The 25,024-nt window shown below is 36.1% G+C and overlaps 1 protein-coding gene across 1 annotated transcript in view; it reads right to left on the reverse strand.

Annotated features, from left to right (window-relative positions):
- col14a1a (collagen, type XIV, alpha 1a) overlaps positions 1–25,024 on the reverse strand; it is a 124,289-nt gene that overhangs the window by 13,872 nt on the left and 85,393 nt on the right. Inside the window, exons 30-40 of the mRNA XM_059567544.1 lie at positions 24,006–24,044; positions 22,641–22,779; positions 21,187–21,329; positions 20,386–20,495; positions 12,519–12,677; positions 11,720–11,797; positions 9,570–9,656; positions 5,872–5,925; positions 5,171–5,266; positions 5,029–5,082; positions 377–430 (exon numbers count right to left, since the gene is read on the reverse strand). Coding sequence (XP_059423527.1) covers positions 377–430; positions 5,029–5,082; positions 5,171–5,266; positions 5,872–5,925; positions 9,570–9,656; positions 11,720–11,797; positions 12,519–12,677; positions 20,386–20,495; positions 21,187–21,329; positions 22,641–22,779; positions 24,006–24,044 — 1,013 coding nt within the window. The remainder of the gene's footprint in view (positions 1–376; positions 431–5,028; positions 5,083–5,170; positions 5,267–5,871; positions 5,926–9,569; positions 9,657–11,719; positions 11,798–12,518; positions 12,678–20,385; positions 20,496–21,186; positions 21,330–22,640; positions 22,780–24,005; positions 24,045–25,024) is intronic.

A 25,024-nucleotide genomic window follows, 5' to 3' on the forward strand; every position in this document is an offset into this window, starting at 1 on the left:
GACTGAATGATTTAAAATGTAATCTACAAAAAATATGACTATAAATTAACAAATAAAACAGAAAATTACACTGATTCTTAGATTCTCTGGTCTTTCTTCTTAGATTTTTCTTATCAGTTATGTACATAACTATAGGGTTTCATTTTCTATTTTATGTTATGAATTTAATTGTATTTTTAGTGTTAGTGTTTAGTTTTAATTTTAGTGTTGACGATGGTTGTATTTGTGCACCATCTATAAAACAATTACTAAAACTGATAGACAACCCTGAATATTACATAAAGTCATTTGTAATGGTACAGCTTGCTCAGCCTATCCGATATCATCATAAAGAACTAACAATAAAGTCTGATGTGAATTTATGAAAAACACTTACTCTCTGTCCTGGAGGTCCATCTCGGCCTGGTCCTCCACTGGCACCTGGTACACCCTGAAAGTAAATAAACAAGACAACATAATCAATGACAGACATAGCTGTTTACAAAATGTGTGGCCTTTGCCGAGTAATAAATGTTCAGCCCTATTGTTTCACGTGGCCATTGGCATACACAGATCGTCTTCCATTCTCACAGGCTACGATATTGACATTATCAAAGTGCTCAATCTCAAGGCCGAGGAGGCAATCGAAAGTGAGGACAGTTTGTGTGGTCTGAGTCATTGTGATCTGAAGAGCTGCTCTGCTATGATATCATACATAAAAAGAACATAAACTGTAGCTTAGTCCTTGAAGTGTTTTTGTACCCACAATGAAAATCAATTCCAGTTCATCGACTTACATTGTATGGAACCCCACTGACTTTCACTGTGAGGTCAAAAACATTTGAAGGAAACATTTTTGGCATTTTTTTGTTTCCCACAGAACAAAGTCATGCAGATTTGGAAGGGTAAGAAGAACTATATTTTTGAGTAAACTATTCTTTAAAGCACTAAATTCACAAGAAACACTAGAATTTCTAGTGTAGAAATGTCTACTACAGACATCGCTGCTTCCATCTCAGCGATTAGCATTTTCCACTTCTCATTTGCATGAAGTTGAGTATTTCTCTGCTTTTTATGGCTGCCACCACTTGTATTGCTCTTTTGACAATACCATAATCCCCTGCAAAATCCTGCTACTCAGCTCCTACAGAGCATCAACTGAAAATGCTTGCTTATCTCCAGGTGAAATACGTTAATTTAGATGAAACCGTCTTAATAATGAAATGATATTTCATCCTTTCAGTTACAAAACTACTAATCAAGAAGTCCAACTCAACATCAACACATATATTAGCACCACACACACACACACACACACACACACACACACACACACACACACACACACACACACACACACACACACACACACACACACACACACACACACACTAAAACAGGCTTTGTTTCATCAAAAGTGGACTCATAATTCTTAAACTGTGTGTGAGGGCACCCATAACAGTATTATATATGGGGCTCTCAGCGCCAGCGGCAGAGACAGATCAGGGAAGAGATGCGGCACATGATATGGAGGACTGGCAACCAGCAGCCAATGAATATAATTCACAGGCTGACAGGATAGATTAGCCCTGAGTGAGAACTATGGGCGTCTCTGCTGCAGTACGGCAAAGACCACTTCCTCCTTACTTCCAACATAACTCTGAAAGAACTCAATACCGGCTGTTAATGGAAGCGAGTGTGTGGATGGCCCCTCTGCTTAAAGGAGGATATCCATCTCAAGCCTAGACGTTTATACTGGAAGACTGAGGAACATATGGGTGTGTGTGTGTGTGTTTGTACTTTGACCACTGGAAAGGCCAGGATGTTCTTTTCGTCACCCTGAAGAACTCTAGGGGATTTTTCCTGAGTGGTTGTCATTGGCTTCACATCAAACAGCTATTCCTCAACAAATGGAACTGTCACTGTGAATGTTTTAGAAGCCTTTTGGTGACACTTTCAGCAGAAATCTAAAAACCAGCAGTTGGATGTCACAGAAAAGGGAGAATTTTAACAAGCTTGTGAAAGAGGCTTTAGAAGCATAAAAGTCTAAGACATCTGCTTGAGGCAAAACTATGAATTCCATCCTGCCTGCTTAGAATTGTCTTTTGAGTTAAGGCACATTGGATTCTCCTTTAAATAAGATCTTAATATGATAATTTTCATGTCAAAATGCTTTATTATTATGTAGAGGTGTGTGGTGGACTGAAATGAGTAGGGAGAGAAGATGGGTCTGTTTTCCCAATGTACACTACATTTCAAATGTTTGAGGTCGGTAAGATGTTTGATCAGTAATACAACAAAAATAGTAATATTGTGTTCAATTCAGAAATCATTATATTGTGCCGAAATGGAACTCAAAACATTTTTTTTATTAGCAGTGTTGAAAACCTTTGTGCTGTTTAACAGGGCCGGCTTTGCAGACAGGATGGGGCGCAAAATTGCAGAATTTAAAAAAAAAAAAGTTAATTAAATGTATGTATCGTATTATGAAAGCTGCGCACACGCTGTACACTTTTACTGTGCACTGTCCACACACTGCTTGTATTTGTCCATCTCTTTTACTAGATTTACAATCCTAAAAAACAACTGAGTCACTCTGACAGGCAGCTGTCAAACTCAGCTGCTCAGCAACCGGGAGTGACGCGAAAACATCTGACAGCTGGTTTTAGCGCTTTAAATGATGGGGGGTTGCTTTTAAAGAGTTGTTGTGTGAACATTTAAAATAAAAAATGAATATCTATGGAATAACTGTGGAGTTTCTTTTTCCCGGGAGGGGGGGTGTGGGGCTCTCTCGCCTTGGGCACCAAATAACCTAGAGCCGGCCCTGCTGTTTAATATTTTTGTGGAAACCATTATTTCTTTTTAAAGATTATTTGATGAATAGAAAGTCCCATTCAACTTCAGCATTCCACTCTCTTCTAGCCTAATTTGATTTTAAACAGCTTAACACCACAGGAACTCAGAAGTCAGGGAAACAGCTCAAACTCATTTGGTGAAAACTCTGCACATTTATGATAATTTCTTTATCATAATAATGTTTTTTCACCACATTCATGCAGGTTCAGATAACCCCACTGCTTAAAAGCGGCACTAAACACCTCCCATTCATTGTAAAAACACATAAACAAGTTGTTTTCAACCAGGTAAACATCTTGTTTTCAACCAGGAACCAATCAGGTTAAAAGTGGCCATTTGGATGAGACTGCATTAATGTCAGTCACTGAATCCTTGCAGATTGTGGAAGTTCTCATGTTTGAACTGAAACTGACGTTTTGACACTGTCAATCATCAGATCCCTACTATCCACCCTCTCATCACTGGGTAACAAAGAAACTCTACTCTCCACTGGTTTGAATCCTATACCTTATAGGTACCTAAGGGTTGCCTGGAGGGGGATTCCTTCAGGGTTGTTCCTCAAGGATCAATTCTTGGACCCATTCTCTTCTCCATATACATTACAGCACTGTGGACTACCATATAGGCACATGGATTTTCCTACCATTGCTATGGTGATGACACACAGTTTTATTTATTTATTTATTTTTTCAATGAGATGATCCAAAGATATCTCGGCAGTGCTCTTGGCATGGATGAAAGAATATCACCTCCAGCTCCACTTAGCAAAGACAGACCTTCTCATTTTCCCTGGCACTCCAGCTGTACAACACAATTACACCATCCAGCTAGGTTCACAAACAATTATCCCATCAAATTTGTTCAGAAATTTTGGGGTAATCTTTCATGACCAGCCTTCAAAGACAGCATGATCATGTAGGTATGTGTTGCGCAATATGCGGAAGATCAGGTCTTTCCTAACTTCTTGTCCAGGCCCTTGTCACTTCTAGGAGTGACTATTTCAATGCTTTAATGAGCACAAGAGAGCCCATGTCACATCTCTCTTTAACTCTCATTATTAGCTACCAGTTGTGGTTTACATCAAGTTCAAGACACAGATACTTGTGAACAGCCACGGGCTCCACACAGTCTTAAATGTCTACATCCCCTCTAGAAACATGAGGTCGGGAAGTCAACAGCACCTTGTGGTACCATCACAGAAATTCACAATGTCAGTTTCCGGAACATGTTCATTCACTGTTCAATGCTGGTGGAATGATCTTCCCAACCCTATCCGGATCACTAAATCCCTTGCTATATTTACTCAGCACAAACTTGTCATGTCCCAGGTGATGTTTTCACAAATGTTTCCCAGTTAAAGCCACATGGAACACCACAATACCTTACATTTGGGACAAGCAACCAATACTCCAACATTTCTATGAATCTGCACATTGTCAGATCAACAAATCTGCCAGTCACAGTGACATACAAAAGCACTGCCTCCTCTCATATGTTTTATTTCATCACAATTTTGCTATTAAACCTTCATATTCATACCTCAATTACAATACAGTTGGCAAAGGGAGCAAAAACCCTCCCTCTGAAGTTTTATTTAATATTTGTACTATTTTTTTTGTACAAACAATTATTTTGTCATTCATAATTCATTTTTGAGAAGACCAAACAAACAAGACAGACTGCACCAGTGTAACCCAGAGGGTTAACCTATCAAAATGTATAAAGTAGCTATAAAGCTATAAAGTAGCTATAAAGTTGCTAGTTACAGCCAAAAACACGAGAACTGCAAGTCATTTATAATAAACCTCATAAAAAAGTTTTCACAGAAGTGTATCTCAATTTTTAAACTTCTCCTTACCCGCTAACAAGTGAGTTTTCAAACTAAGTTTAGGAAGGTGTAGTAATTCATAAAGGCACTAGTTGATTCTATTAGGCTGCCAACTGAAAGACCCAATCTGTTTGTATTTATCGATTTATATTAAACAATTTCCTTAAATTCAGGGTAAGCAGCACATACAGACACACATGAACGACTTATCACTCACAAGCTATACACACACGGACACTCATGGGACTGTGCTAATTATAACTCTCTGACAGAAGAGACAAGGTTAGCTAATGAGAGACCATGTGGGTGTTATGAAGCTGTCGTGAAGTGCTGATGAGATAGGCGGGTGATATATTTTCCCTTACCTGAGGACCCGGCACACCTATTTCACCCTTCTCTCCTTTTTCACCCGGAGCCCCCTGAAGAGAGAGGAATAAAAAAAAGAAAAGGCAACATTAATAAAAAGAATGAAACAAATTTTGCATAAAAATCCAGTCTTCAACTTACCGGTGGCCCCTGAATGGACATTCCATTCGGACCCTGAGGACCCGGTGGCCCCTGCGGTCCTGGAGGTCCAATCTCACCAGGTGGCCCTTGAGGCCCCTTAAACATAAAGTTAGGACATTATCTTAATAAATGTAGCCTTATTATAAAATCATCATGGTTTCATTGCCGGGTTTAATTTCCTCAATATAATTACATAACGTTTCAGGCCTACCACCAGCCGGGCTGCTGAAACAAAGTGTGAATGCCCTGCAGTCTCCTTCTCCATCAGGAATGCAATAATCAAGGAAGCAAAAGACACTCGTCACAGTCTAGCTTCTGACAAACTTCTTAGTGGTGGTCATTTGGACCAAGTTTACATAAAACTTTGGAGCATGAAATGAAATGATGTCTGCCACAGCATGGCTTTATTTGGACAGAAGCATGATGTATTCTGTGAATGGACACACACACATCTGGAGGGACTTTACTCTAGAGGAAACTACAGTTGGACAGAGAGACACAAATAAACAAAGCGAGCTCTCTGAAAATCCAGAGCGAGGGTGAGATTTACTCACTTGTATGCTCCAAAAACAACACAGAGGCACATGCATTGTGTGTATTTCCACATTTTGAGCTCTTGTCCGGTGTCTATTCTTTTGGGAAATAATGACAACTCTGGGTGGCCCTGCATATGGGATGCATAAAGCATATGTGTACTTTACCGTCAAGCCTGGCTCCCCCTGATCTCCTCTTGAACCTCTGATACCAGGACCGCCCTGAGAGTTAGACACACACAATTAGATAAACACAAATTGAAAAACTCAGAATAAGCAAACACATTTTCTTAATGACCAGGGGTGCGTTCTCCGAAACTACCTTAACGCTACGTCGTTCTTAAGTTGTACCTTAAGAAGTACCTTATCGTTAATACGTGGTTTCCGAAACCTTCTTAGTTAAGTATACCTTCTGTAAGTCATGCGTTCGTAAGGTTGGTCTGGAGCGCTCTTAGCTATACCTTATCGCTGCTTACGGTTCATACCGCTAGTGGCCACCACTACGCAAAAAGATTTTTTACATCGCAGTTTAATTACACATAGAAAATTTTATATGAACTTTTAATATAAAATCTGATTTAGAATTAAAATTACATTTTTACTTTACTTTAAAATTATACACATAAAATACTTAAGTTGTTATAGCCTACACCCAGTGTATGGAAGTGTTTTCATTAATAAAGTTTCCATACACTAATGGTTGTTAGCTTTTTTAATTACTATCCTAAGGCACATCAGCTGGCGAACCATTTGACAGAAAAGGCTTAGGAGTCTATATAAAGAAAGATGAGTTTACACAAACTTTATAGCTATGGCAGCGAGACAGCGAGTACTTGTTTTAAATCAAAGACGGCGGCGTCCGCGGAGCCAGTTAGTGTATGTCAACTACTTTATAAGAGAACATTTTAGTCCACTGACTACCATGTCAGAAGAGACCATTGTAAAAAAAAATTGCCTGCCACGGGAGCAAATTCTGCAGCTCTTGCATCTTGTTGGCCCAGATTTGTCAAGACAAACTCGACGGAGCTACCCCCTCAGCCCCGAAATTCAGCTGCTGGCGGCTCTTCGTTTTTATGCTGTGGGGAGTTTTCTGGAGGTTGTTGGGGATGGATATGGGCTGAGTAAGACCTCAGTGTGGCTGGGCGATCTCTTTTTGCGGACTTTTTTCCCCGACATAGTGAATGTCGGTATGTCTCTCATGTTTGCGCTTTTATTGAGGAAATCATCCAATTACACAAATGAGCGATTTACGCCAATAATGTGATACGGCTGGTGGATAATCAGCATACGTTGTGGAGAACATTAACACACTTATGGCCGTGAGGGTTTGGGATTGTACACTTGCTAAATTATAAACACATACTCATATTTATTTCTGCATGTACGTATTTCAATAAGCCCCGATAAATGCAGTTTGTACTATTTCTAAAACGCTTCTTTATAAAGAACATTGTTTTCTCAATACTTTACCTATACCGCTGTGAAGGAAAGAGCGCACAATCGATCATCGAGGCGTCGATATCAACCTATTCAGCGCCTCCACCATGGACAGCAACTGCTAAGGTCGAACTTAAGAAGGTTTACCTTAAGCTACATCCTAAGGTATAGTTCGGAGAACACACGTAGCAAAGGTATACCTGTAGTTAAGGTGTACCTTTTGAGTATTCGTAGCGCGCTAAGAGACAACGTTATCGGAGAACGCACCCCAGAGCTGGGGCATGTGTCAATAAAGCCATTTTAAACACCGTCGGTTGTTCTGTTCCAAAGCATCATGAGCTGCCTTGTTTCCAACATAAGCAGTGTGCTAACTGCCCTCACAAGTGACCAATTCAGAACACTATAAAAATGAGACTAAACTAGCAAGAGTTTGAAATTAGTATGTTGCTAAATTAATAGCACAATACTCTACGGTGGTTATCAACCCGGGGGCGGGGCCTACCAGGGGCCTTCGGCAAACGTTGAAGCGTAACGATGACTTCAAATACTGCAAAATTGGCAAGTTTAAAAATATCTGATTGAATCTGCCTACAGTTTGGTAGAGAGTATCCGTGACCTGGTTCAAACCATATCCCACCCGCCTATGACCCTCATAAACTCTTGCCCCCACTGCTGCAGGAGACCGCTAGTAATTTAACCCTGTTTGTACATCTTCCTTTTCCTGTGTTTACTTTAATTGAATCACCAATGGCCATGTCTGCAATAAGGTAGTTTTTATCACTGAAGGCTATGGGCAAATTTGATTCATGAGCTTGCTCAAAACACACTTAATAAAACCTGCTGGTGACGGTGGAAGCTGAGAATATGCAAGCATAAATATTCATTTGAAAGATGCACAAGATGACTTAACAGGACATTTTCGATTCATTTGAGCAGCCGGTGTAATCATAGGAAAGACTTCAGAACACATGACAGTAATATTAATATCAAAGTGCAGGAATAATATAAACAAAACTGAAATGCAATCGTCTTCCTTGCAACCACCTCTTGGTCATGGAAATGGATTTGAATGGATGAAGGAATCTATAACGCAGACAGGACAGGAGTGGACTAATCGGTTTTGATAAATCGATCTCCTCGTAATGACTTTCTCGAAAGAACTGCTGTTTATACACCATGGCCTTTTCGAGGCCTCAGAATACATTTTCCCTCAGGGGGCATATGATGCTGCCTTCCAAATGAGCTCATTTATTTGTTCCCGCCATATTGAGTTTAACCTGCAGCATGGGCTGAATTGAGAAATCTAATGCTAGGTCTTTTTCTCAATCTCTTAAGCAGTGTCCCGTTTCATTTTATATCTTTAATATCTTTGTGCTCCTTCTTAACACATTCTGTGTTTTTTTTTTCTAAAGGACAATATGGTTAGGGCTTCAGACTAGAAACTGAAAAGCCTTTACGATTCTGCGTTCTTGAGAAAGACACCTGAACCTGGAATGTTCCTGGAGACTAATCATATGAAAGTCACAAATCCCTACAGTCTTTGTTGCATCGCAATCTATAAAGATGTTTTTCAAACAGATCTATGTATTACACAGAGTCGTAACATGCTAGCTTTTATGCTAGAGTGTATATGTATGCTAAAGTATGTCAGCTAGCGCTTTCATGCCAGAGTACGCAAGTGAGTTTATAAGCTAAAGTAAGTATTTTTATTGTTAAGGTATTATAGTAAAATTGTGAGCTAAAGTATCAGTGTCAGTTAGGGCTAATGCTAAAGTATGAGAAAAAGTTTGTCAGCTAAAAATATTAGCTGGCTTTAATGCTCAAGCATGATAGCAAGTAAAGCATGAAAGTAATTTGGTCAGTTAAAGTATGTAAATTGACTTTATTGCTAAGGCTTGATAGCAAGTTTGTCAGCTACAATATGCCAGCTGGCGCTAATGGTAAAGTATGAGAATGAGTTTGTCAGTTAAAGTATGTCAGCTAGTACTAATGCTAAACTATGATAGCAAGTTTGTCAGCTAAAGTGTATTAGCTACTGTAGTTTTTATGCTGATATGAAAGTGAATTGGAGTAGCTCTGTCACCAAGCTGTTGTGTTAAAATTGAGGAGCTAGATTTTATGCTTAAGTACATAAGACTGGTATTGACATCTGTAAGTTTGTTTTTTGTGCTATGTCTCTTAAAATTTTGATATATTATCAATATACTTATATAAAAATAGTATTTTGCCTGTAAATCATATTTTTGTACAAAAACTAACAATTGTTACATCACCTCTCACTGTCACATAGCTTATTTCTAATTGGTTACATTTTTTATGATGCAGCCCTGTTTTACAAATCTCCCTAGTCTACCCCCTCTATCATCAAGTTTAATACAGATCACATTCTAAGGTTGGTTGTTAGTGAGAGGTGAAACCAGTGGTTTTACCGGTGGTCCTGAGGGTCCAGGTGGTCCTTTGCTGTCCTGAGCACAGGTGCAGGCATGGGGCATGGGAGGACAGTCTTCTTCGACTCTCTGAAGAAAGCACAAACAAAACAACATGTCGGACACCATTTCAAACACGGGACTACTTCCTCTCTAGGAATCTAACAGAACTTTATTTGTCCAAGTCAACCAAGGATGTCTGTGCAGTTGCCTCAAGTCATTAAATCGCAAGTGCACAAACACAGCAAGCGACCTGGAGATATTGTTCTTCCTATCCATGGAGGACCAAGTCTATTTGTCTGCTACAAGACTACATAATTGAATTATTTGTAGAGTGGTCATGGATCTTTATAGTTAGGGACGATTGCCAGAATGGCTGGTTTTCAACATTAAATAAGTATCCAAAATGATATAGGAAGAAAACAAATGTCATTTCGCTAAGGCATCAGATGTACTGTATACTGGCAGTACATACAACTATAAAATCATAAAATTATCTATCACAGCAGAGAACTTTAATAAATAATGATAGCCAATTACAAGACTGCTTATGGTCCTTTTGTTAGCTTTTTTGTTGTAGACTAGTCTTTTTTTTGATTTAGCTTTCCAATTTTATTTACATTATTAAGATTTTCTTTTGTTTTATATATATATATATATATATATATATATATATATATATATATATATATATATATATACAGGGAATGTTATATGACTGTTTTAGAAGGTTTTTACTCATTTCCAAGTCACTGAAATGCTAACAATAAGTTTGCAGAAAACAATAACCACCAGTTGCACAACGAGTTGCAATTTTGATATTATCTTTTTCCATTACACAGTAATTTGCTGGGACAGCCAAAAGTTCAGTCATTACTCACCCTCATGTCGTTCCAAACCTGTAAGTCCTTTATTCATCTTCGGAACACAAATTAAGATATTTTTGCCAAAATACTCCATGTGACATCAGTAGTTCAACCACTTATAAAGCGTCTTCAACGCTTCTTCACAACAGTAAAGTTCTGATTTAGAGCTCACATGCGCTGCACCATGTTTTTAATCAGAGGGATGCAAACGCATGCATTTTGTGAACAAGCATCGAATTCTGAGATGGAAGAGAAAAATTGTCGAATAAAATCTTTTTTTTTCTTTCCTTTGCACACAAAAGGTATTTTTGTAGCGTCAGAAAATTACAGTTGAACCACTGATTTCACATGGACTATTTTAACAATGTCCTTACTACCTTTCTGGGCCTTGAACGTGTCAGTTGCGTTGCTGTCTGTGCAGGGTTGAGAGAGCTCTCGGATTTCATCAAAAATATCTTAATTTGTGTTCCAAAGATGAATGAAGGTCTTATGGGTTTGGAACGAAATGAGGGTCAGTAATTAATGACAGCATTTTCATTTTTGGGTGAACTATCATTTTAATTTGACAACTTTGTTTTTACATATGCCACACCAATATTTTTGGTAGTTCAAATAGATTGGTATTTTAACATTATGTCTTAATCAAATTTATGGTTATAAATTTAAATTTAAATATAAAGGCATCCTGTAATAATGAAAACATTGTCTCATTATCATTTACAATGAATTTGCTGGCAATCACAGCTGCTCTTTTATTTTTATTTTTTTACAGTGCACTGTTAGTCTAGAGATTTGGAGGCAAAGAGGATAAATAAGTGGATCAGTGCTGCTGGCCTAGGTTAAAATCCAACCTTACGTAACTCTTAATTTTAATAAACCAAATTTATAGTATGCCACCAGATGTATATCAGAAGCAGGACCACATTTGTTTGTTGGACCTTTATTAGATACATTTCTCCCGTAGGCTATTTCATATTAGCCATGACCAAAAGTGGTGGAAAGATAACTAGGGCGATGATGGTCCTCAGATAAGGTTAAAGGCTTGTTACACAAATTAGTACAGCAATTATCGATTCTAAATTATGAACACTAAGTATGGGTGATAGTATTGAGTGCTGATTTGGTCATCACTGTATATTTGAGTTTTAAATTGTAGTTAAGAGATATGGGGTTTCACCAGTGACAGAACTGCAGTATTAATATAAGCTAATTAAAGTGTGGCTTATTCAGCTTGCTGATTGAATAAAATGGATATATTTGATAAAATACAGACTGGTTGGGTCTTACCAAGCCTGGGAGCTCACAGCACTTGTCCCGACTGGCCCATGATGTGCTGCAGACTATGTCAAACATCTGGAGCTGAAACTGTGGACAGGATCATAAAACACACACAAACAAAGCAAATATACAAGGCTGTTGAATAGCATTCACTCATTTAACAACAAAAGCAATTGTCATGCATTATAAAACTTATCAACAAAAACATTTTATGAAGTCTAAACAAATTGCAGGGGATCACTGTTGAGGATGAACAAAATCTAAATAAGCAGAAACTTTATGCATTTACTAACAGTTGTGCTTGAGATGCGTCTGATTATTTGTTTGGGCTGAATGACGGATTCTAATAGTTTTTCAACTTTCGCACGGTACAAACTCACATTACAACCCCCACCAGCATAATTACAAAGACAATTAGTCTCATCAGTTGTGCCGGCAGCCTCTGAGGAGAATAAAATCAGATGCACTCCTACACAATCAGACATAATGATCCACACATTCTGATGGAAAAACCAAAAGGCATAAAGTCTGTATTTAAACTGAGTGCCCATGCTTTGAAAGCACAATCGTCGTCTCAGCTTCACCCTTATAATGATTTTGTGGAATTCAAAGGCCTCAGAGTTTCAGACCATCTTTAATAATTATCAGACTCCAAACAAAGACTCCACAGAAACACTCCTCCACTTGTATACTGAGTTCTTTGTGTCTGTATGAGACAAAAGCTGGTCCTGTTATGGGCTCAAATGATTCTTTCAGGCCTGGGTAAGTCTCATCTTTTAGGATTGAGGCTGAATGGCTGTGGTCTTACCGGCGCTGAGTTATCTCTCCTTCCACGTGAGCGGACCATGCGTCCCAGAACCTCCACTCCATCAATGGTGATGTTCCCCGCGGCGTTGATGGATTTCTCTCCCACCGTTTTGCAGTCAATCACAATTTTAGCAGCAGTTTTGCTGATGGCCACATGAAGCTGGGTGAGACAGGAAGAGAACCCTAACATTTAATGATAGATTATAATTATTAAAGCAACAAGATATGCTGCAACAGGTGTATGTATTGTATTGTGTCGTTAGATCTGACCATCAAATGAATCATGTGCAAAAATACATTATGAGTGATATTATAAGAAATTAAGGATTGGTTAAGCTTTTCTGTGTTGTAAATGAGCTCCACAAGCTATCTTTGCAACGATTTTCAAAAAGTGGTCAAAAAGGATTGGAACATGTTCACCTGCCACACTTTTTAATTTCATGTGATATTATTTGTAATATTATTATTCGAATAAAAAATTACAGAACTTTCGAATAAATTATGGCATTTAAGTTATTTGTGAGAGGAACAGAATAACAGCTAAACTGGCATTTACATAACAATGGACTTCTAATAACATTTTTAAAAAATGTCTTCCTCTTTGCTGGAAAATCTTTAATTAATTGCAAGAATAACTTTAATATTATCGATGATATTTGAAAATTATTATGTATACAATGACTGGATAATACTTCATACATTTGAGACACTTTTTTATTTTTATATTTTTTTTAGGTATTTGATGTATATTGATTTCAAGTTACAAATTATTATGAATTTTATCATATACTTTGATCACCACAAAGCAAAAAAAAACAAAAAAAACTTAATGTATCAAATATGATATATAATAACACAATTAACAACAAAATGCTGTTTTGTCTAAAAGTATGATAGTACAATAGTTTAATAAAAAAAATCAGTAAAACTTTACAAGGTTCCATTTGTTAACTATATTTAATGCATTAACTAACAATGAGAAATACATTTGTTAAAGCATTAATCTTTGTTAAAGTTTGTTAATAAAAATACAAATTTTCATTGTTATTTCACGTTTGCCATTACATTAATTAACTTTTGATCTGAATAATGTATTACTAAATGTTAGAATCAACTTTAACTCAGATTAATAAATGCTGTAGAAGTGTTTTTTTATGTTTGTTTATGTTAACTAGTTCACTAATGTTAAAAAACTGAACTTTATTGTGGTTTCTAAGCATTATTTTAAAATGTCAGACTTGACGGGGTTAAATATCAAATTCTTAGTTTTCAATTTCAATCTGAGACTTCAAGTGAATCTCACAGAAACATTCAAGTTCACAAACGCACACCAATATAAAACCAAATCAACCTTGCCGTGTCTACATTCAGTGTCTCTCCTGATTTATTGTCAGTCAGATGAGAGAACTGTAATTGTCCATAACAACCGCAAAACTCAAACAGAACACAGTGTTAGCAAAAGTTCATATTTGTATGTCAAGAGTATATTTCAGTATGAGACAGCACACGTCGCCTGTTAATGGATTTGGGGTCTAAAACTCAATTTTCTCCAGTTCACTGAATGCAATTGTAAGTGCGAGTGTGCTGTCAGACAGGCGGGCTGATAGCAGACTCAGACCAAGCTCATTATTCTGAAATCTCACATTAATGTCAATTATAAAGCATTATGAAGAGAGGCTGTTTAATTCTCAGAAATTAAACTTCTCTATCAAGGCGGGAAAAAGTCTGTGAGGTGCTAGACTTGTGCTTTGTCAAATAAGGATTTTCATACTGAATATCACCTTCCATCTTCTGAGCGGCAGGTGTTTCTGCGGCGAAAGCCAATTGGATTGCGCAGCTGCAGCAGTGACATGTCCATGTGTTGCATGTGTTGAACCTGACAGTGTTTATGAGTGTGTCTGAACTGGTCTGCTGGTGTGTAATGATTATCTTCTAAGCAGGAGTGGCCGCTGATGGTCACACCTGCCTCCTGATCAGTTTCAGGATAATTCTCTTTCCAACATGATGAACTGGCGCATTTCACACAGCAGGCTGTTGCCAATTTAGACATACAGTGATTGTTTGTTAATCTGTATTTTTGGTTTGTATGGTAGTACTAGCAGGTTAGTATGGTTTATGCTTTTATGTGTTGGGGTATGTGTTTTGGTGTGCATTGTTTAATAATACTTTTAACAAAAATTAGATTTAATAATATAATAATATAATAATATAATAATAATATAATATAATATAATTAAACAACACAAGACAAAGAAAAACAGCTTAAGAAAACGTTTTTCCCAGTGTTTGCTTGTATTTTTTCTTTTGTCTCTCCTCAACGTTGTATTATAAGCAGATCAGTGGCGTCTTTCTTTTTATGGCCTAAGGGACAGAACCAGGCAAGCATTAGAGACAAAGCCCCTTCAGTTCATTTGACGGTCATACTCATAACGCCCCTGGGCAGCTTTTTCAAGTTCTGCAAGTACAGTCCAATCTACTTGAATTGTGACAAAGTGAAATCTGTTTAATTGTTTGTCAAGATCACATTTAAATAACAATTCAAAATCAGACAAAAAAAAAAACACAAGCAAACAAAACAAAAACAACGAAACAAAAGGAAACAAAACAAACAAACAAAGCAAAAAATAAAATAAAATAATTCACACTGAATGAATGAATGAATGAATGAATGAATGAATGAATCAGTTCTTTTTGTAGATGTAGAAACATCTCCAAAGCTAGTATGTGACAAAAAACATTATGAATGTGATTACACATATTTTATCACATATAACATATTTCTTCATGATGTATGCTGTTTATGAACAAGTGTTGTCAGAGTAGCCATGTTTCACTCAGTTTTAAAGTGCGTGTGTCAGCACTTCCTCCAAATGTATTCTACACAGTTCTAACCTTGATTCAAAATGCACACAAGAGCATAAAAGTACAGAACACTACCAAATAACTTCCATAAGATGAGCATGTATCTGAAGCGTAGCAGCATCCACATGACTTCCTCTCACGACCTTACAAAATTGCAACCGTTGAGCACTGGTTTTAGAAAGTGTGGAATAAGTCATGGTCCAGAGGAATGAGCTGTTTTTTTTTTTTTTTAATAGAGGGCCGATGAGAGTCCTAGATCCTCTGAGATCTTCCAAGTTTATTTAAAAGCTGTCATAACAACTGAAGCCAACTGTGCGTTACTTGGGGTCAATGGTATTGAGGACAGCGACTGCCGTGCAAAAAGTGTTTACGTTATGGAAATCAGATTGAGCTGTGGCCAGACAAACTCTCAGCTTTAGCCACAAGCCCCGAATACGGATCTCATTAGTAACTACAAAATGAAACCATGCCAACTCAATGCTGTTGCGGAGCTCTATAAAGCAGATTATATTGGTTTGTGCACTGAACGCTCACTTAAATGCAAATAGAGATAAATTAATGTAGGGTGTGTTAGTTTGCGTTTATCGCTCTGTTAAACACTGTATCTGGGACACTCTAATATAATGGAGATTTTCTGATTTACAGAATGCTCAAAGTTTTGGATTTAATTCAGTTTTCTCCCATGAAAGTGATGGTAAATATTTATTTTGACATTATTATACATCATAACTGATCATTTGTTATTTGTTTAATAATTTTATCTGGTTTTATTTCCCAAATGAAGAAAGAGATTTCTGAGATTCTAAGTGTCAGTATCATCTAAAAACACACTTATTAATAAAAATAAATAATTAAATAAAAATTAAGCAGTGTAACAGTACACTTAAAAACAACCCAAGTGGGGTGTAATGTGGAAGAACCCAACAACTGGGTTGCTTTGACCCAGCGATTTGAGTTAAATATTTGATAATGTTTTTATTTATCTCACAATTACTATATTTCTTGCTTAAAATGAACCCAAGGTAAAATGGAAATTAAGATTTATTATTTTGTTTAATAAATTAACATTTAGCAATATGTATAATAAATAATAATTACAAAAACATGTATTAAATAGCTTATTAATACATTCATCTTTTGATTATTACCTATGCCTCTAGTAATTAAGTATCTTAAGTTTTTAATTTCCAACTTATTTTGGGTTCATTTTAAGCCAGAGAGATGTATTTTTATTAGAGGTGGGAATAGATTAATTTTTTTAATCTAGATTAATCTCAATGTGATCTTGAAATTAATCTAGATTAATCTCGATCAAAATGTCTCATTTAAATTCTGCCGACAGCATTCAGAATATGTGTGTTACCCAAATAAAATGGACAAACAGTAAGTCTTTGAGAAGGGGTTTATCAAACTAGGTGGTGCATTAGAAAGGGGGCTCATCTCCTGTTTCCAAAATGCATCACAAAGTGCTTGAAAAAGCTGTAAACTAATTCCACATTGCACAAGGTGCAAACAACCATACGCCTGTTTCACACATATTCCGTCTGCAGTGCGTATGCATTGCATATTTTTTTACGCACACATGTTAACGGATTCCAGTTGCGTTCCAGGAGCGTTGCGTCTGCAGCAGTGCAGCGATCGTTTACGTACCCAATAGCGTCCTGTGTGAAAGCACATCGAGTCCGTGCTGCACCACATACGTAACGCACACGGACTGCAAACGCACTGCAGACGGAGTATGTGTGAAACAGGCGTGAGCAGGGCCGTAGCTGGGGTCAGCGGAGACCCGGTGAAGGTTGTACCAGTGGGCCCTGTTTGAAATTGTTTAATTTGTATGTTCGTTTATTTTTATTTATTTGTGCTATTTACACAATGTTTAAGTTTTTTTCAAGTTTGTAGGTGTCAAGGTACGGAAACCAAATAATTAAATGTAAAATAGCACTGGATAGTCTTTAATGTAAAAATGAAATATATAATCAAACCTACATTTATTCAGACACCTTCAACATTTCTCACATTATTACAGTTTTGCTATATATATCAAAAAATATATCTGGTGTCTGAATAATATTTGGTTTGACTGCTAAAACTACAAAGTAATTCAGTCAAGAGCAGTGAGTGATTTTAATTTTCATGGATTAACATTACAGCAGCCAGTAGCTAAATTAGGCGCGGTCACTTTAAGAGACAATGGACGCATTCAATATAATACACATCCCATTTTTTTTCTCAACTGTTTACTTTCACTTAAGAAATAACTGACAGTTTTTTCAAGCATAATTTCCAAGGTGGATTATTTTGACATATTTTGTATGTATTTGTCGGCACAAGAGCAAAAATAAGCAAATTCGATGTTCAAGTGTTTTGAGACGCCTTTCTCTGCATGAGCCCTGAACACCAGAACACCGAGAGAACTGAATTGGGCTCTTTCACATCTTTTTGTTTGTTCAAACTGCGATTTGTATTTGTTTGTTCAAGTGCAGGAGGGACTTCGAGGAGAACTTCGCAGAAGAGAGCTCGGTTCAGTGTCGCTGTCTGTGATACGCGACTCTCGATCTCTCTCGTGCGCACCGAACACAGCGTGCGAGTAACCAGCTACTCTGTTCAGCTTTTCCGCGTCTTGTTATATTTTAATATTTTATTTCTCTTTAATGTTTAAATCGACAAGCAGTAAGTCTTAAAAACACGTGAAAAAGATAAGCTTTCGTGACGATGCGCAGCAGTGGCCGTCAACTGTCCTGAGTTTTTATAAAATATATAAAATATAAATCGTATATATAAAATATCAAGGTGAAAGTCATCATTGCTTAGTATAGACCCAGCTCCCAACCCAACTTTGAGAATAGATTAACGGCGATATTTTCAGTCTCACGTTAACGCAGCATGTTAATGCCAATAACGGCCCACCACTAATTTTGACATTAAAATTTTAAATTACAAGTAACATTTTTAAACAAAAAGATATAAATAAATAATAACGTAATTAATAAAATTAATTACTGTAGTTCAAATCATTTATTTTAATTCAGTAATTTAGTTCAATTACAAAATAACCAAAAATTAACATGATTCAGTTCTAAAACATACAGGGAAAATTCACTATATGCACATTTAAACTTCTTACATTGTACCTAAAATAACTTTTCTAGAATATTTTTTATTATCAAAATACAGCTTTATAAAATAAATAGTAAAGTTTAACTTAAGTTTAAAAATGAGACTTATAATGTTATAATGCTAATTTATAATGTCATACAAGTAGAAAAGCAGATTAAAGGGAAATCTGACAAATTTCTTTAATCTTATATTAATAATATAGTTTCTTGAAAAGTCAAGAGACATGTTTGTCATCAAAATTTGAGAATGATCCACATAAAAGTATAAAAGCTGTCTTCAGAAAACTATTGAACGAGCGATAAAAAGGACAGGTGAAATTCTTCAATGAAAGTGTCCAAATCCTGCTTATTCCCCACCATTTAGATGAAACAGGCAGAGATATATTTATTAATTCAGGATCCGGAGCGGAGACGGTGCTGAAGTAATCTGTATTACTCACAGACTCTAATCTTGACGAGCTCTGCCAAGAGGGATTACCCTACAAACACATCATAAGTGATGTCAGGAGAATACTCGCTCATAAACACACACGCCACTGCATCAAAGGCTTGTCATGCACTCAAAGGTAGAACACACTTGGCAGAAAAAGGGAATTATAACCAGACAAGTTACACACAAAGCCTTGGAATATATCAGACAGCGTCTCAAAACTACTGGAGGGCAGAAGAGTGATAGAGAGCTCTTCACCAGCACAGATGTGAAGAAAGAATACAGAAAATGAACAGGACAGGGCTATCATAAACCATTTTCATACTGTCAGGACTCTGTAGTGCATGCCCTGGGTGAAATAATATAATGTGTGAATACATTATGTTTTTGTCTTTTAGTTTAAACTTTAATTCATTTAGCTGAAATTAAGTTAATATAAAAGTGTATTTAAATGCCTACTGTTTTTTTTCCCCAAAAGAAGTGTGAGATCAAACAATAATTGGCAGATTGAACAAAATGTATAGAATTTAAAATCCAAAGATGAAATCTGAAGGTCAGAAAGCGTCAGAAGTCCGAAGATTTTAGCATGATTAATATGACAATGTTAATGTATTTTGTCTTGGCGGAATAGATCTGCTACGCTGCTGCTGTTGAATTGCTGTTGCTGTTGATTACTGCTGTAGAATTTGCTACTGCCAATGCATATGGTGATACTGAGTCATGAGTATTTAAAACATACTGCTGCTGCACAAATAGCATATAAAATAACCCCTAGCAGATCTATACAGGTGGAGCTGGGGAAGGAGGAGGGTTTCATAAAACTCTGAAAGCACGCTGCAGGAATCTTAAGTGAATGCTAGTCAGTTATATATAAATGCAAGGCAGTAAGCTCACTTGCTGCATATGCAGCATGAACCAATCAGCTTGTGGCAAGTTTAACTCTAAGTACCATCGGTTACGTTAACAACCCGTCAGCCTGCGCCATCTACAGTTGCATGACTGAACTATATATGTTTTACAGTAACTAACCAAATAGCTGCTTAAACATTATGAATCTACTGTAATTTGGAAAAACTTCAATTTCATGTGACATAAAATTCTCTTGTGCCCAAACTTGTACATAATCAGGTGAGAATGAGGCAAAACAGACAGCTAAAACATACTAAAAACATCAGAGATATTTGGTTCTGACAGTCAAGGCATAACTATAAAGAAAATTAGGTAATTTTATAAATTAAAATTTGTGTATTCAGCTGTATTTGGTCATTTGGTACATGAATGGTTATAGTATGAATGAACAAACTTTGGTTGCTATAATTCAAGCGTTTCCAAAGTCCAGCTTAAATCATGACTTTCCTGACAAGAAAGAGAAAACCTCAGCCATGAGACTGAAACACAAATGACGGTATAGTTTCTGTAATCATAGTCATAGCTGGATCATAAATGGAAGACAGACTGACCTTATGGAAACTGCCATAGAAAATCTTCTTAATTTCACTTCCTTCGAAAGTCACCGTTTGAAATTCTCCCTTGTAGTCGTAATTGAAAAAGGTTAATGTTTTCCCTCCGTCTGAAGAGAGACAGAAAACATTAGACTCAAGGGTTTTAGATCTTTTAAGTCAGTGGTTCTCGACTGGTTTTGTTTCAGGACTAAGATTTCACATTGGACATCAAATGTAGGCAATCAAACATACACTCCATATGTGCAAGCCTTTCTGGATTAGGAAAACTGTCCATTTTGGTTTTGATTTCAAGGGTTTCATGCTCTCGCCAGCCAAAGTTTCACTGCAGAAAATGCATTTTGATCAGCACACACCATGTTTATTCCATTTTTATTTCCATGCATTAATGATTGTATTTTCTTTTATCTTGTGTATTTTTGTACATGGTTTTTAAGAATACACTGGCATCTGCATATTTTTTTTTTGCCAAGGAACCACACAGTGTATTAGACAAACACCTTTTTACACCTGCAACAAATAAATTGCAATGCGTTTTCTAAAACCTTATAAAAGCAGATCATCCCATATTTTTTGCTACTATAATTTTTCATGATTATATTGGTTGGTTAGCAGTGTTACAACCCACCAGTTGAGAACCACTATTTGATGAACATATAATTAATCAAAAGGAATAATATATATTATTGTAGAAAGTTTTATTATTAAACCATTATTATTATTATTAAGATTAATGAAAATTAATGAAATATTTTATGTTAGGCCTACATAGGGGCATAAAGCAAAAACAGTAATACTCACTATCCAGGATAATGCCCACAAGTGGCTCATTGTTTTTGTCAAGGATTTCCCACAATGCAAATGGTTCCTGAGGAGTTTCAGGCAGTATGCGGAACAGCATTGATATAGTGTAGTCAGAGGGAAGGCCTTCGGGATGTAGATACCTGTCAACATAAATCATACATTTGCAAACTTCTTCACATCAGGTTTGAAATAATAAACTGAAATGATTTGTCACTTTTTAAAGTTTTTTTTTTTTCTGAGGTTTTGAGTAGCCCCACACATGATATGTGAAAGGAAAGAGAATACCATGGAAGAGAAAGATATTATGGCCACAAATTAAGACTCTTCCCCCATTTTAGATAAATAGTGTTTGGCCACATTGTAGTTCAATCACAGAATTCCAACCACAATTCACCTAAAACAGAAATAATCAAATGTGACAACAAATGAATAAGACTCATTCTTAGCATGTCATGTATAGGGTTAAATTTAGGTTATTTATATATATATATATATATATATATATATATATATATATATATATATATATATATATATATATATATATATATATATATATATGTATATATATATAAATTTGTGAGGCATCAGACTATTTGATAACATGTTTTTTATTTTTTTTTTGAAAGTCTTGACATTCATATTGTGACTCATTTTTAAGTCTTTTCATTTCAGTTTTTTAATCATTTAATTTTTAGAGAGTTAAGAAAATAAAAATACAGATAAACCACTCTCATAACTTCTCAACAAGAGCAAAAAACGTCAAATATATTGATATTTCTTATCCCCCTTTAGCCATTCCTGTGCAACCGACATGGGACAAATGAATCAGACAAATCAGTGTGAAATATAGCACAACAATGGCACATAAATGTAATAAACCTAAAGAAATTGCACAACCAGTTAAACAGATCTTCTGCTACACAAGCACTCTCCTCTGAAGAACAAATGTGAACTGCTGCCATTACCTCGTGAGTCTTTGGCCTTTCTCATAATCACAGATGAGATTATCATAATAACAGTGTTGTAGTAATTCCCAGCTGCCTGAGTGCGAGTTAAAGCGAGGCTGCGGTTTGCGAGATTTACAGGAGAGGAGACCCTTGCGCTGAAACCCTCCACTGTAATAACAACATTCCCCCGAGCGCAGGAAAGTGAAGCCTAATCTAAATATTATCGCATGCTAGACAGGAGGAGGAGGAGGGTCAGTGCTCTGGGATCAGGCACAGAAGACCGATCACTCTTTATTTTGCATTTAAGTGTGGGGCTAATCTGTTCCTGCTCACTAAAACCACTTCATTTAGAATCCATTAAACTAGATCTGTATTATGGTTTTGATTTGACAGGTGACATATTAAAGCTAACACAGATTTTTCTCATTTCAGAGAGTTTCAGTTGAGCGTGCTGTTACGCTTTCATTCATATAAACAGTTAACAAACACACACACACACACCTGGTAGGCTGAGAGACGAGGGCGTCCTTGTGCAACCGATAGCAGGGGTAGCTGTTGAAAGTCCCAGGCTCCATTGAGACACCTTGCACGCTGCTGTAGTGCTTCTCCACCAAACCAAACATCTCCATCATACGGAAGCCTGCAAAGGACAACGGATTAACCTGAAGTATGCTTATCTAACAAAACAGTACCGTTAAACTGCTACTGTAATTTGCTGCTCATTTATAATTAGTAAGGTAATTGTTAAGTTTAGGTATTAGGGATGTAGAATGTGGTCTTGCAGAACGTGCACTTTATAAGTACTAATAAACAGCCTATATGTTATTAATAGGCATGCTAATAAGCAACTAGATAATAGTAAGAATTGGTCCCTATACTAAAGTGTTTTTGAACAAAGTCTGTTATGCTCAGCAAGGCTGCATTCGTTTGATTAAAAATACAGTGTAAAAACAACAGTAATATTGTAAAATATTATATAGATAACCGTTTTCTATTTTGATATGCTTTAAAACATAATTTCTTCCTGTAATTACTCCAGCGTCACATGATCCTCCAGAAATCATTATAATATGCTGATTTGGTGCTCATGAAACAATATTATCAAAAGTTAAAATAACTGGAAAACAGAAGGGAAATATTTTTGTGCAAACCATGAAATATTTAGAAACTGATTTGAGAACAACTATTTTAACAGTATTAAATGTTCTTATTACTTTTGAACAATTTAATTCATTTTTTTTTTCTAAATAAAATAAATACAATTCTTGAAATAAATAAAAATCGTAATAATAATAAAACATCAATAAAATCATACAGGCCTCAAACATTTAGTGAGTAGTGTATGCACATCAAATTTTAGGTAATTAATAAATAAAAAAAAAAAAATGTAAATCTGAAATGATAAAGAGTGGTTTATTCAGTGGCCTGCACTGTGATGTCTTAAAGTGTTAAAATACTTTCCTATGGCAGATTTCAATATTATACATTAGTTTATAAATATTTCAAGTATATTACATATTAATATATTTTATATCATACACTTAAAAATATATATATATTTAATTTCTCTTGTGTAAACAGTAGCTATAGCAAAAAGTTGATTGAAACAGCAACAATGGTTCAAGCAACAGTATGTTTGTCCGTCTAATGAAAGACAGGCCATGTGAAAAGCAATTTTTTCTTTCTTCCAGATCTAGATTATGGTGTGAATAACATGACCCTCTGGTCCTAATTAAGTAAAGGGGTTGTTAAATACTGACAGTGGATGAATAGATCTAATTCTTCAATAATTCCTTAGATCCTCTCCTCCTACCCAGCAATGATGGAGAGGTTAGTGTGAACCAGGAGCATTTATTGTTGTCTTACCAGCTAAAGTGTTCCCGCTCATTAACATCGAGGGGCAAGCTGTAAAAGAAAATAGAACAGAGTGTAAAACCTATCAATTCCCCTAGAACAAAGTGATTTTTGGAAATTATAGGTTACATGATGCATTTAAATATTTTTTTCTGTTCAGAGACCATTTTCAAACTTCCAACTTTTATTTTAGACTTGACGTAAACTCACAAGGGATGATTTCAGAGAACGGAAGAGCAAAGAACTTAAAGTAATTCAAAAGTAATTACCCTGCAATCTTAAAAGTCTTCCAACTTCATTCATCCCTTAATAATATCGCAAGTCGTTGCTTACCTATCTTCCTCTGAGTCAAATGTTGACTAGCAAACATGCCAAAGACACTAAAAAAATGTGTTTGACCAAATTAGAGTATTCCAGAGTTTTTTTGTATTCATTCAATAATTAATGTTATCAACAGCATTGTGACGTATTAACATACTGAAATAGCAACCTTATTTCATCATATTAAAACACATTTGTTATTGCTAATCCATCAACTTCTGAACTTTTTGATAGTATAATTAATCTTAAAGTTGCAATGAAATGTAAGCGACAGATCTTTTCTTGCATACTGTGCCATACATTCAAGTGTAACATTTTCAACAGAGAAAAAATATTTGCTTGGACTTGGTTCTAAATATTGATTGTGGATTTTGCTCTCAAAACTGGATGGCCTGGATGAATGCATTGATTTAATGTAGTCTGGCCAGCAACAATCCAGAAATACTTTGATTCAAAAGTTTATAAATTTGATTGGTCTAAAACTGACTTGACTTGTCATCGTTAGTATATGTTGATAGTAAACATGATATGAAACACTGATTATTGGAAATGAGTGTTTCAAACACAATAAAATGTCTTGAAGGTATAACATTACTTGTACAAGACAGTTCTGGTTCTGGTTTCTGATTGGTCAAAATACCATCCTAGCTATTCTCAAATACAGACACTGTTCTGTGAAATCAGGGACTTTATCCTCTAGCACAAGAATG

Source organism: Carassius carassius, chromosome 15, assembly GCF_963082965.1.
Source record: "Carassius carassius chromosome 15, fCarCar2.1, whole genome shotgun sequence".
Classification (NCBI taxonomy): Eukaryota; Metazoa; Chordata; class Actinopteri; order Cypriniformes; family Cyprinidae; genus Carassius; species Carassius carassius.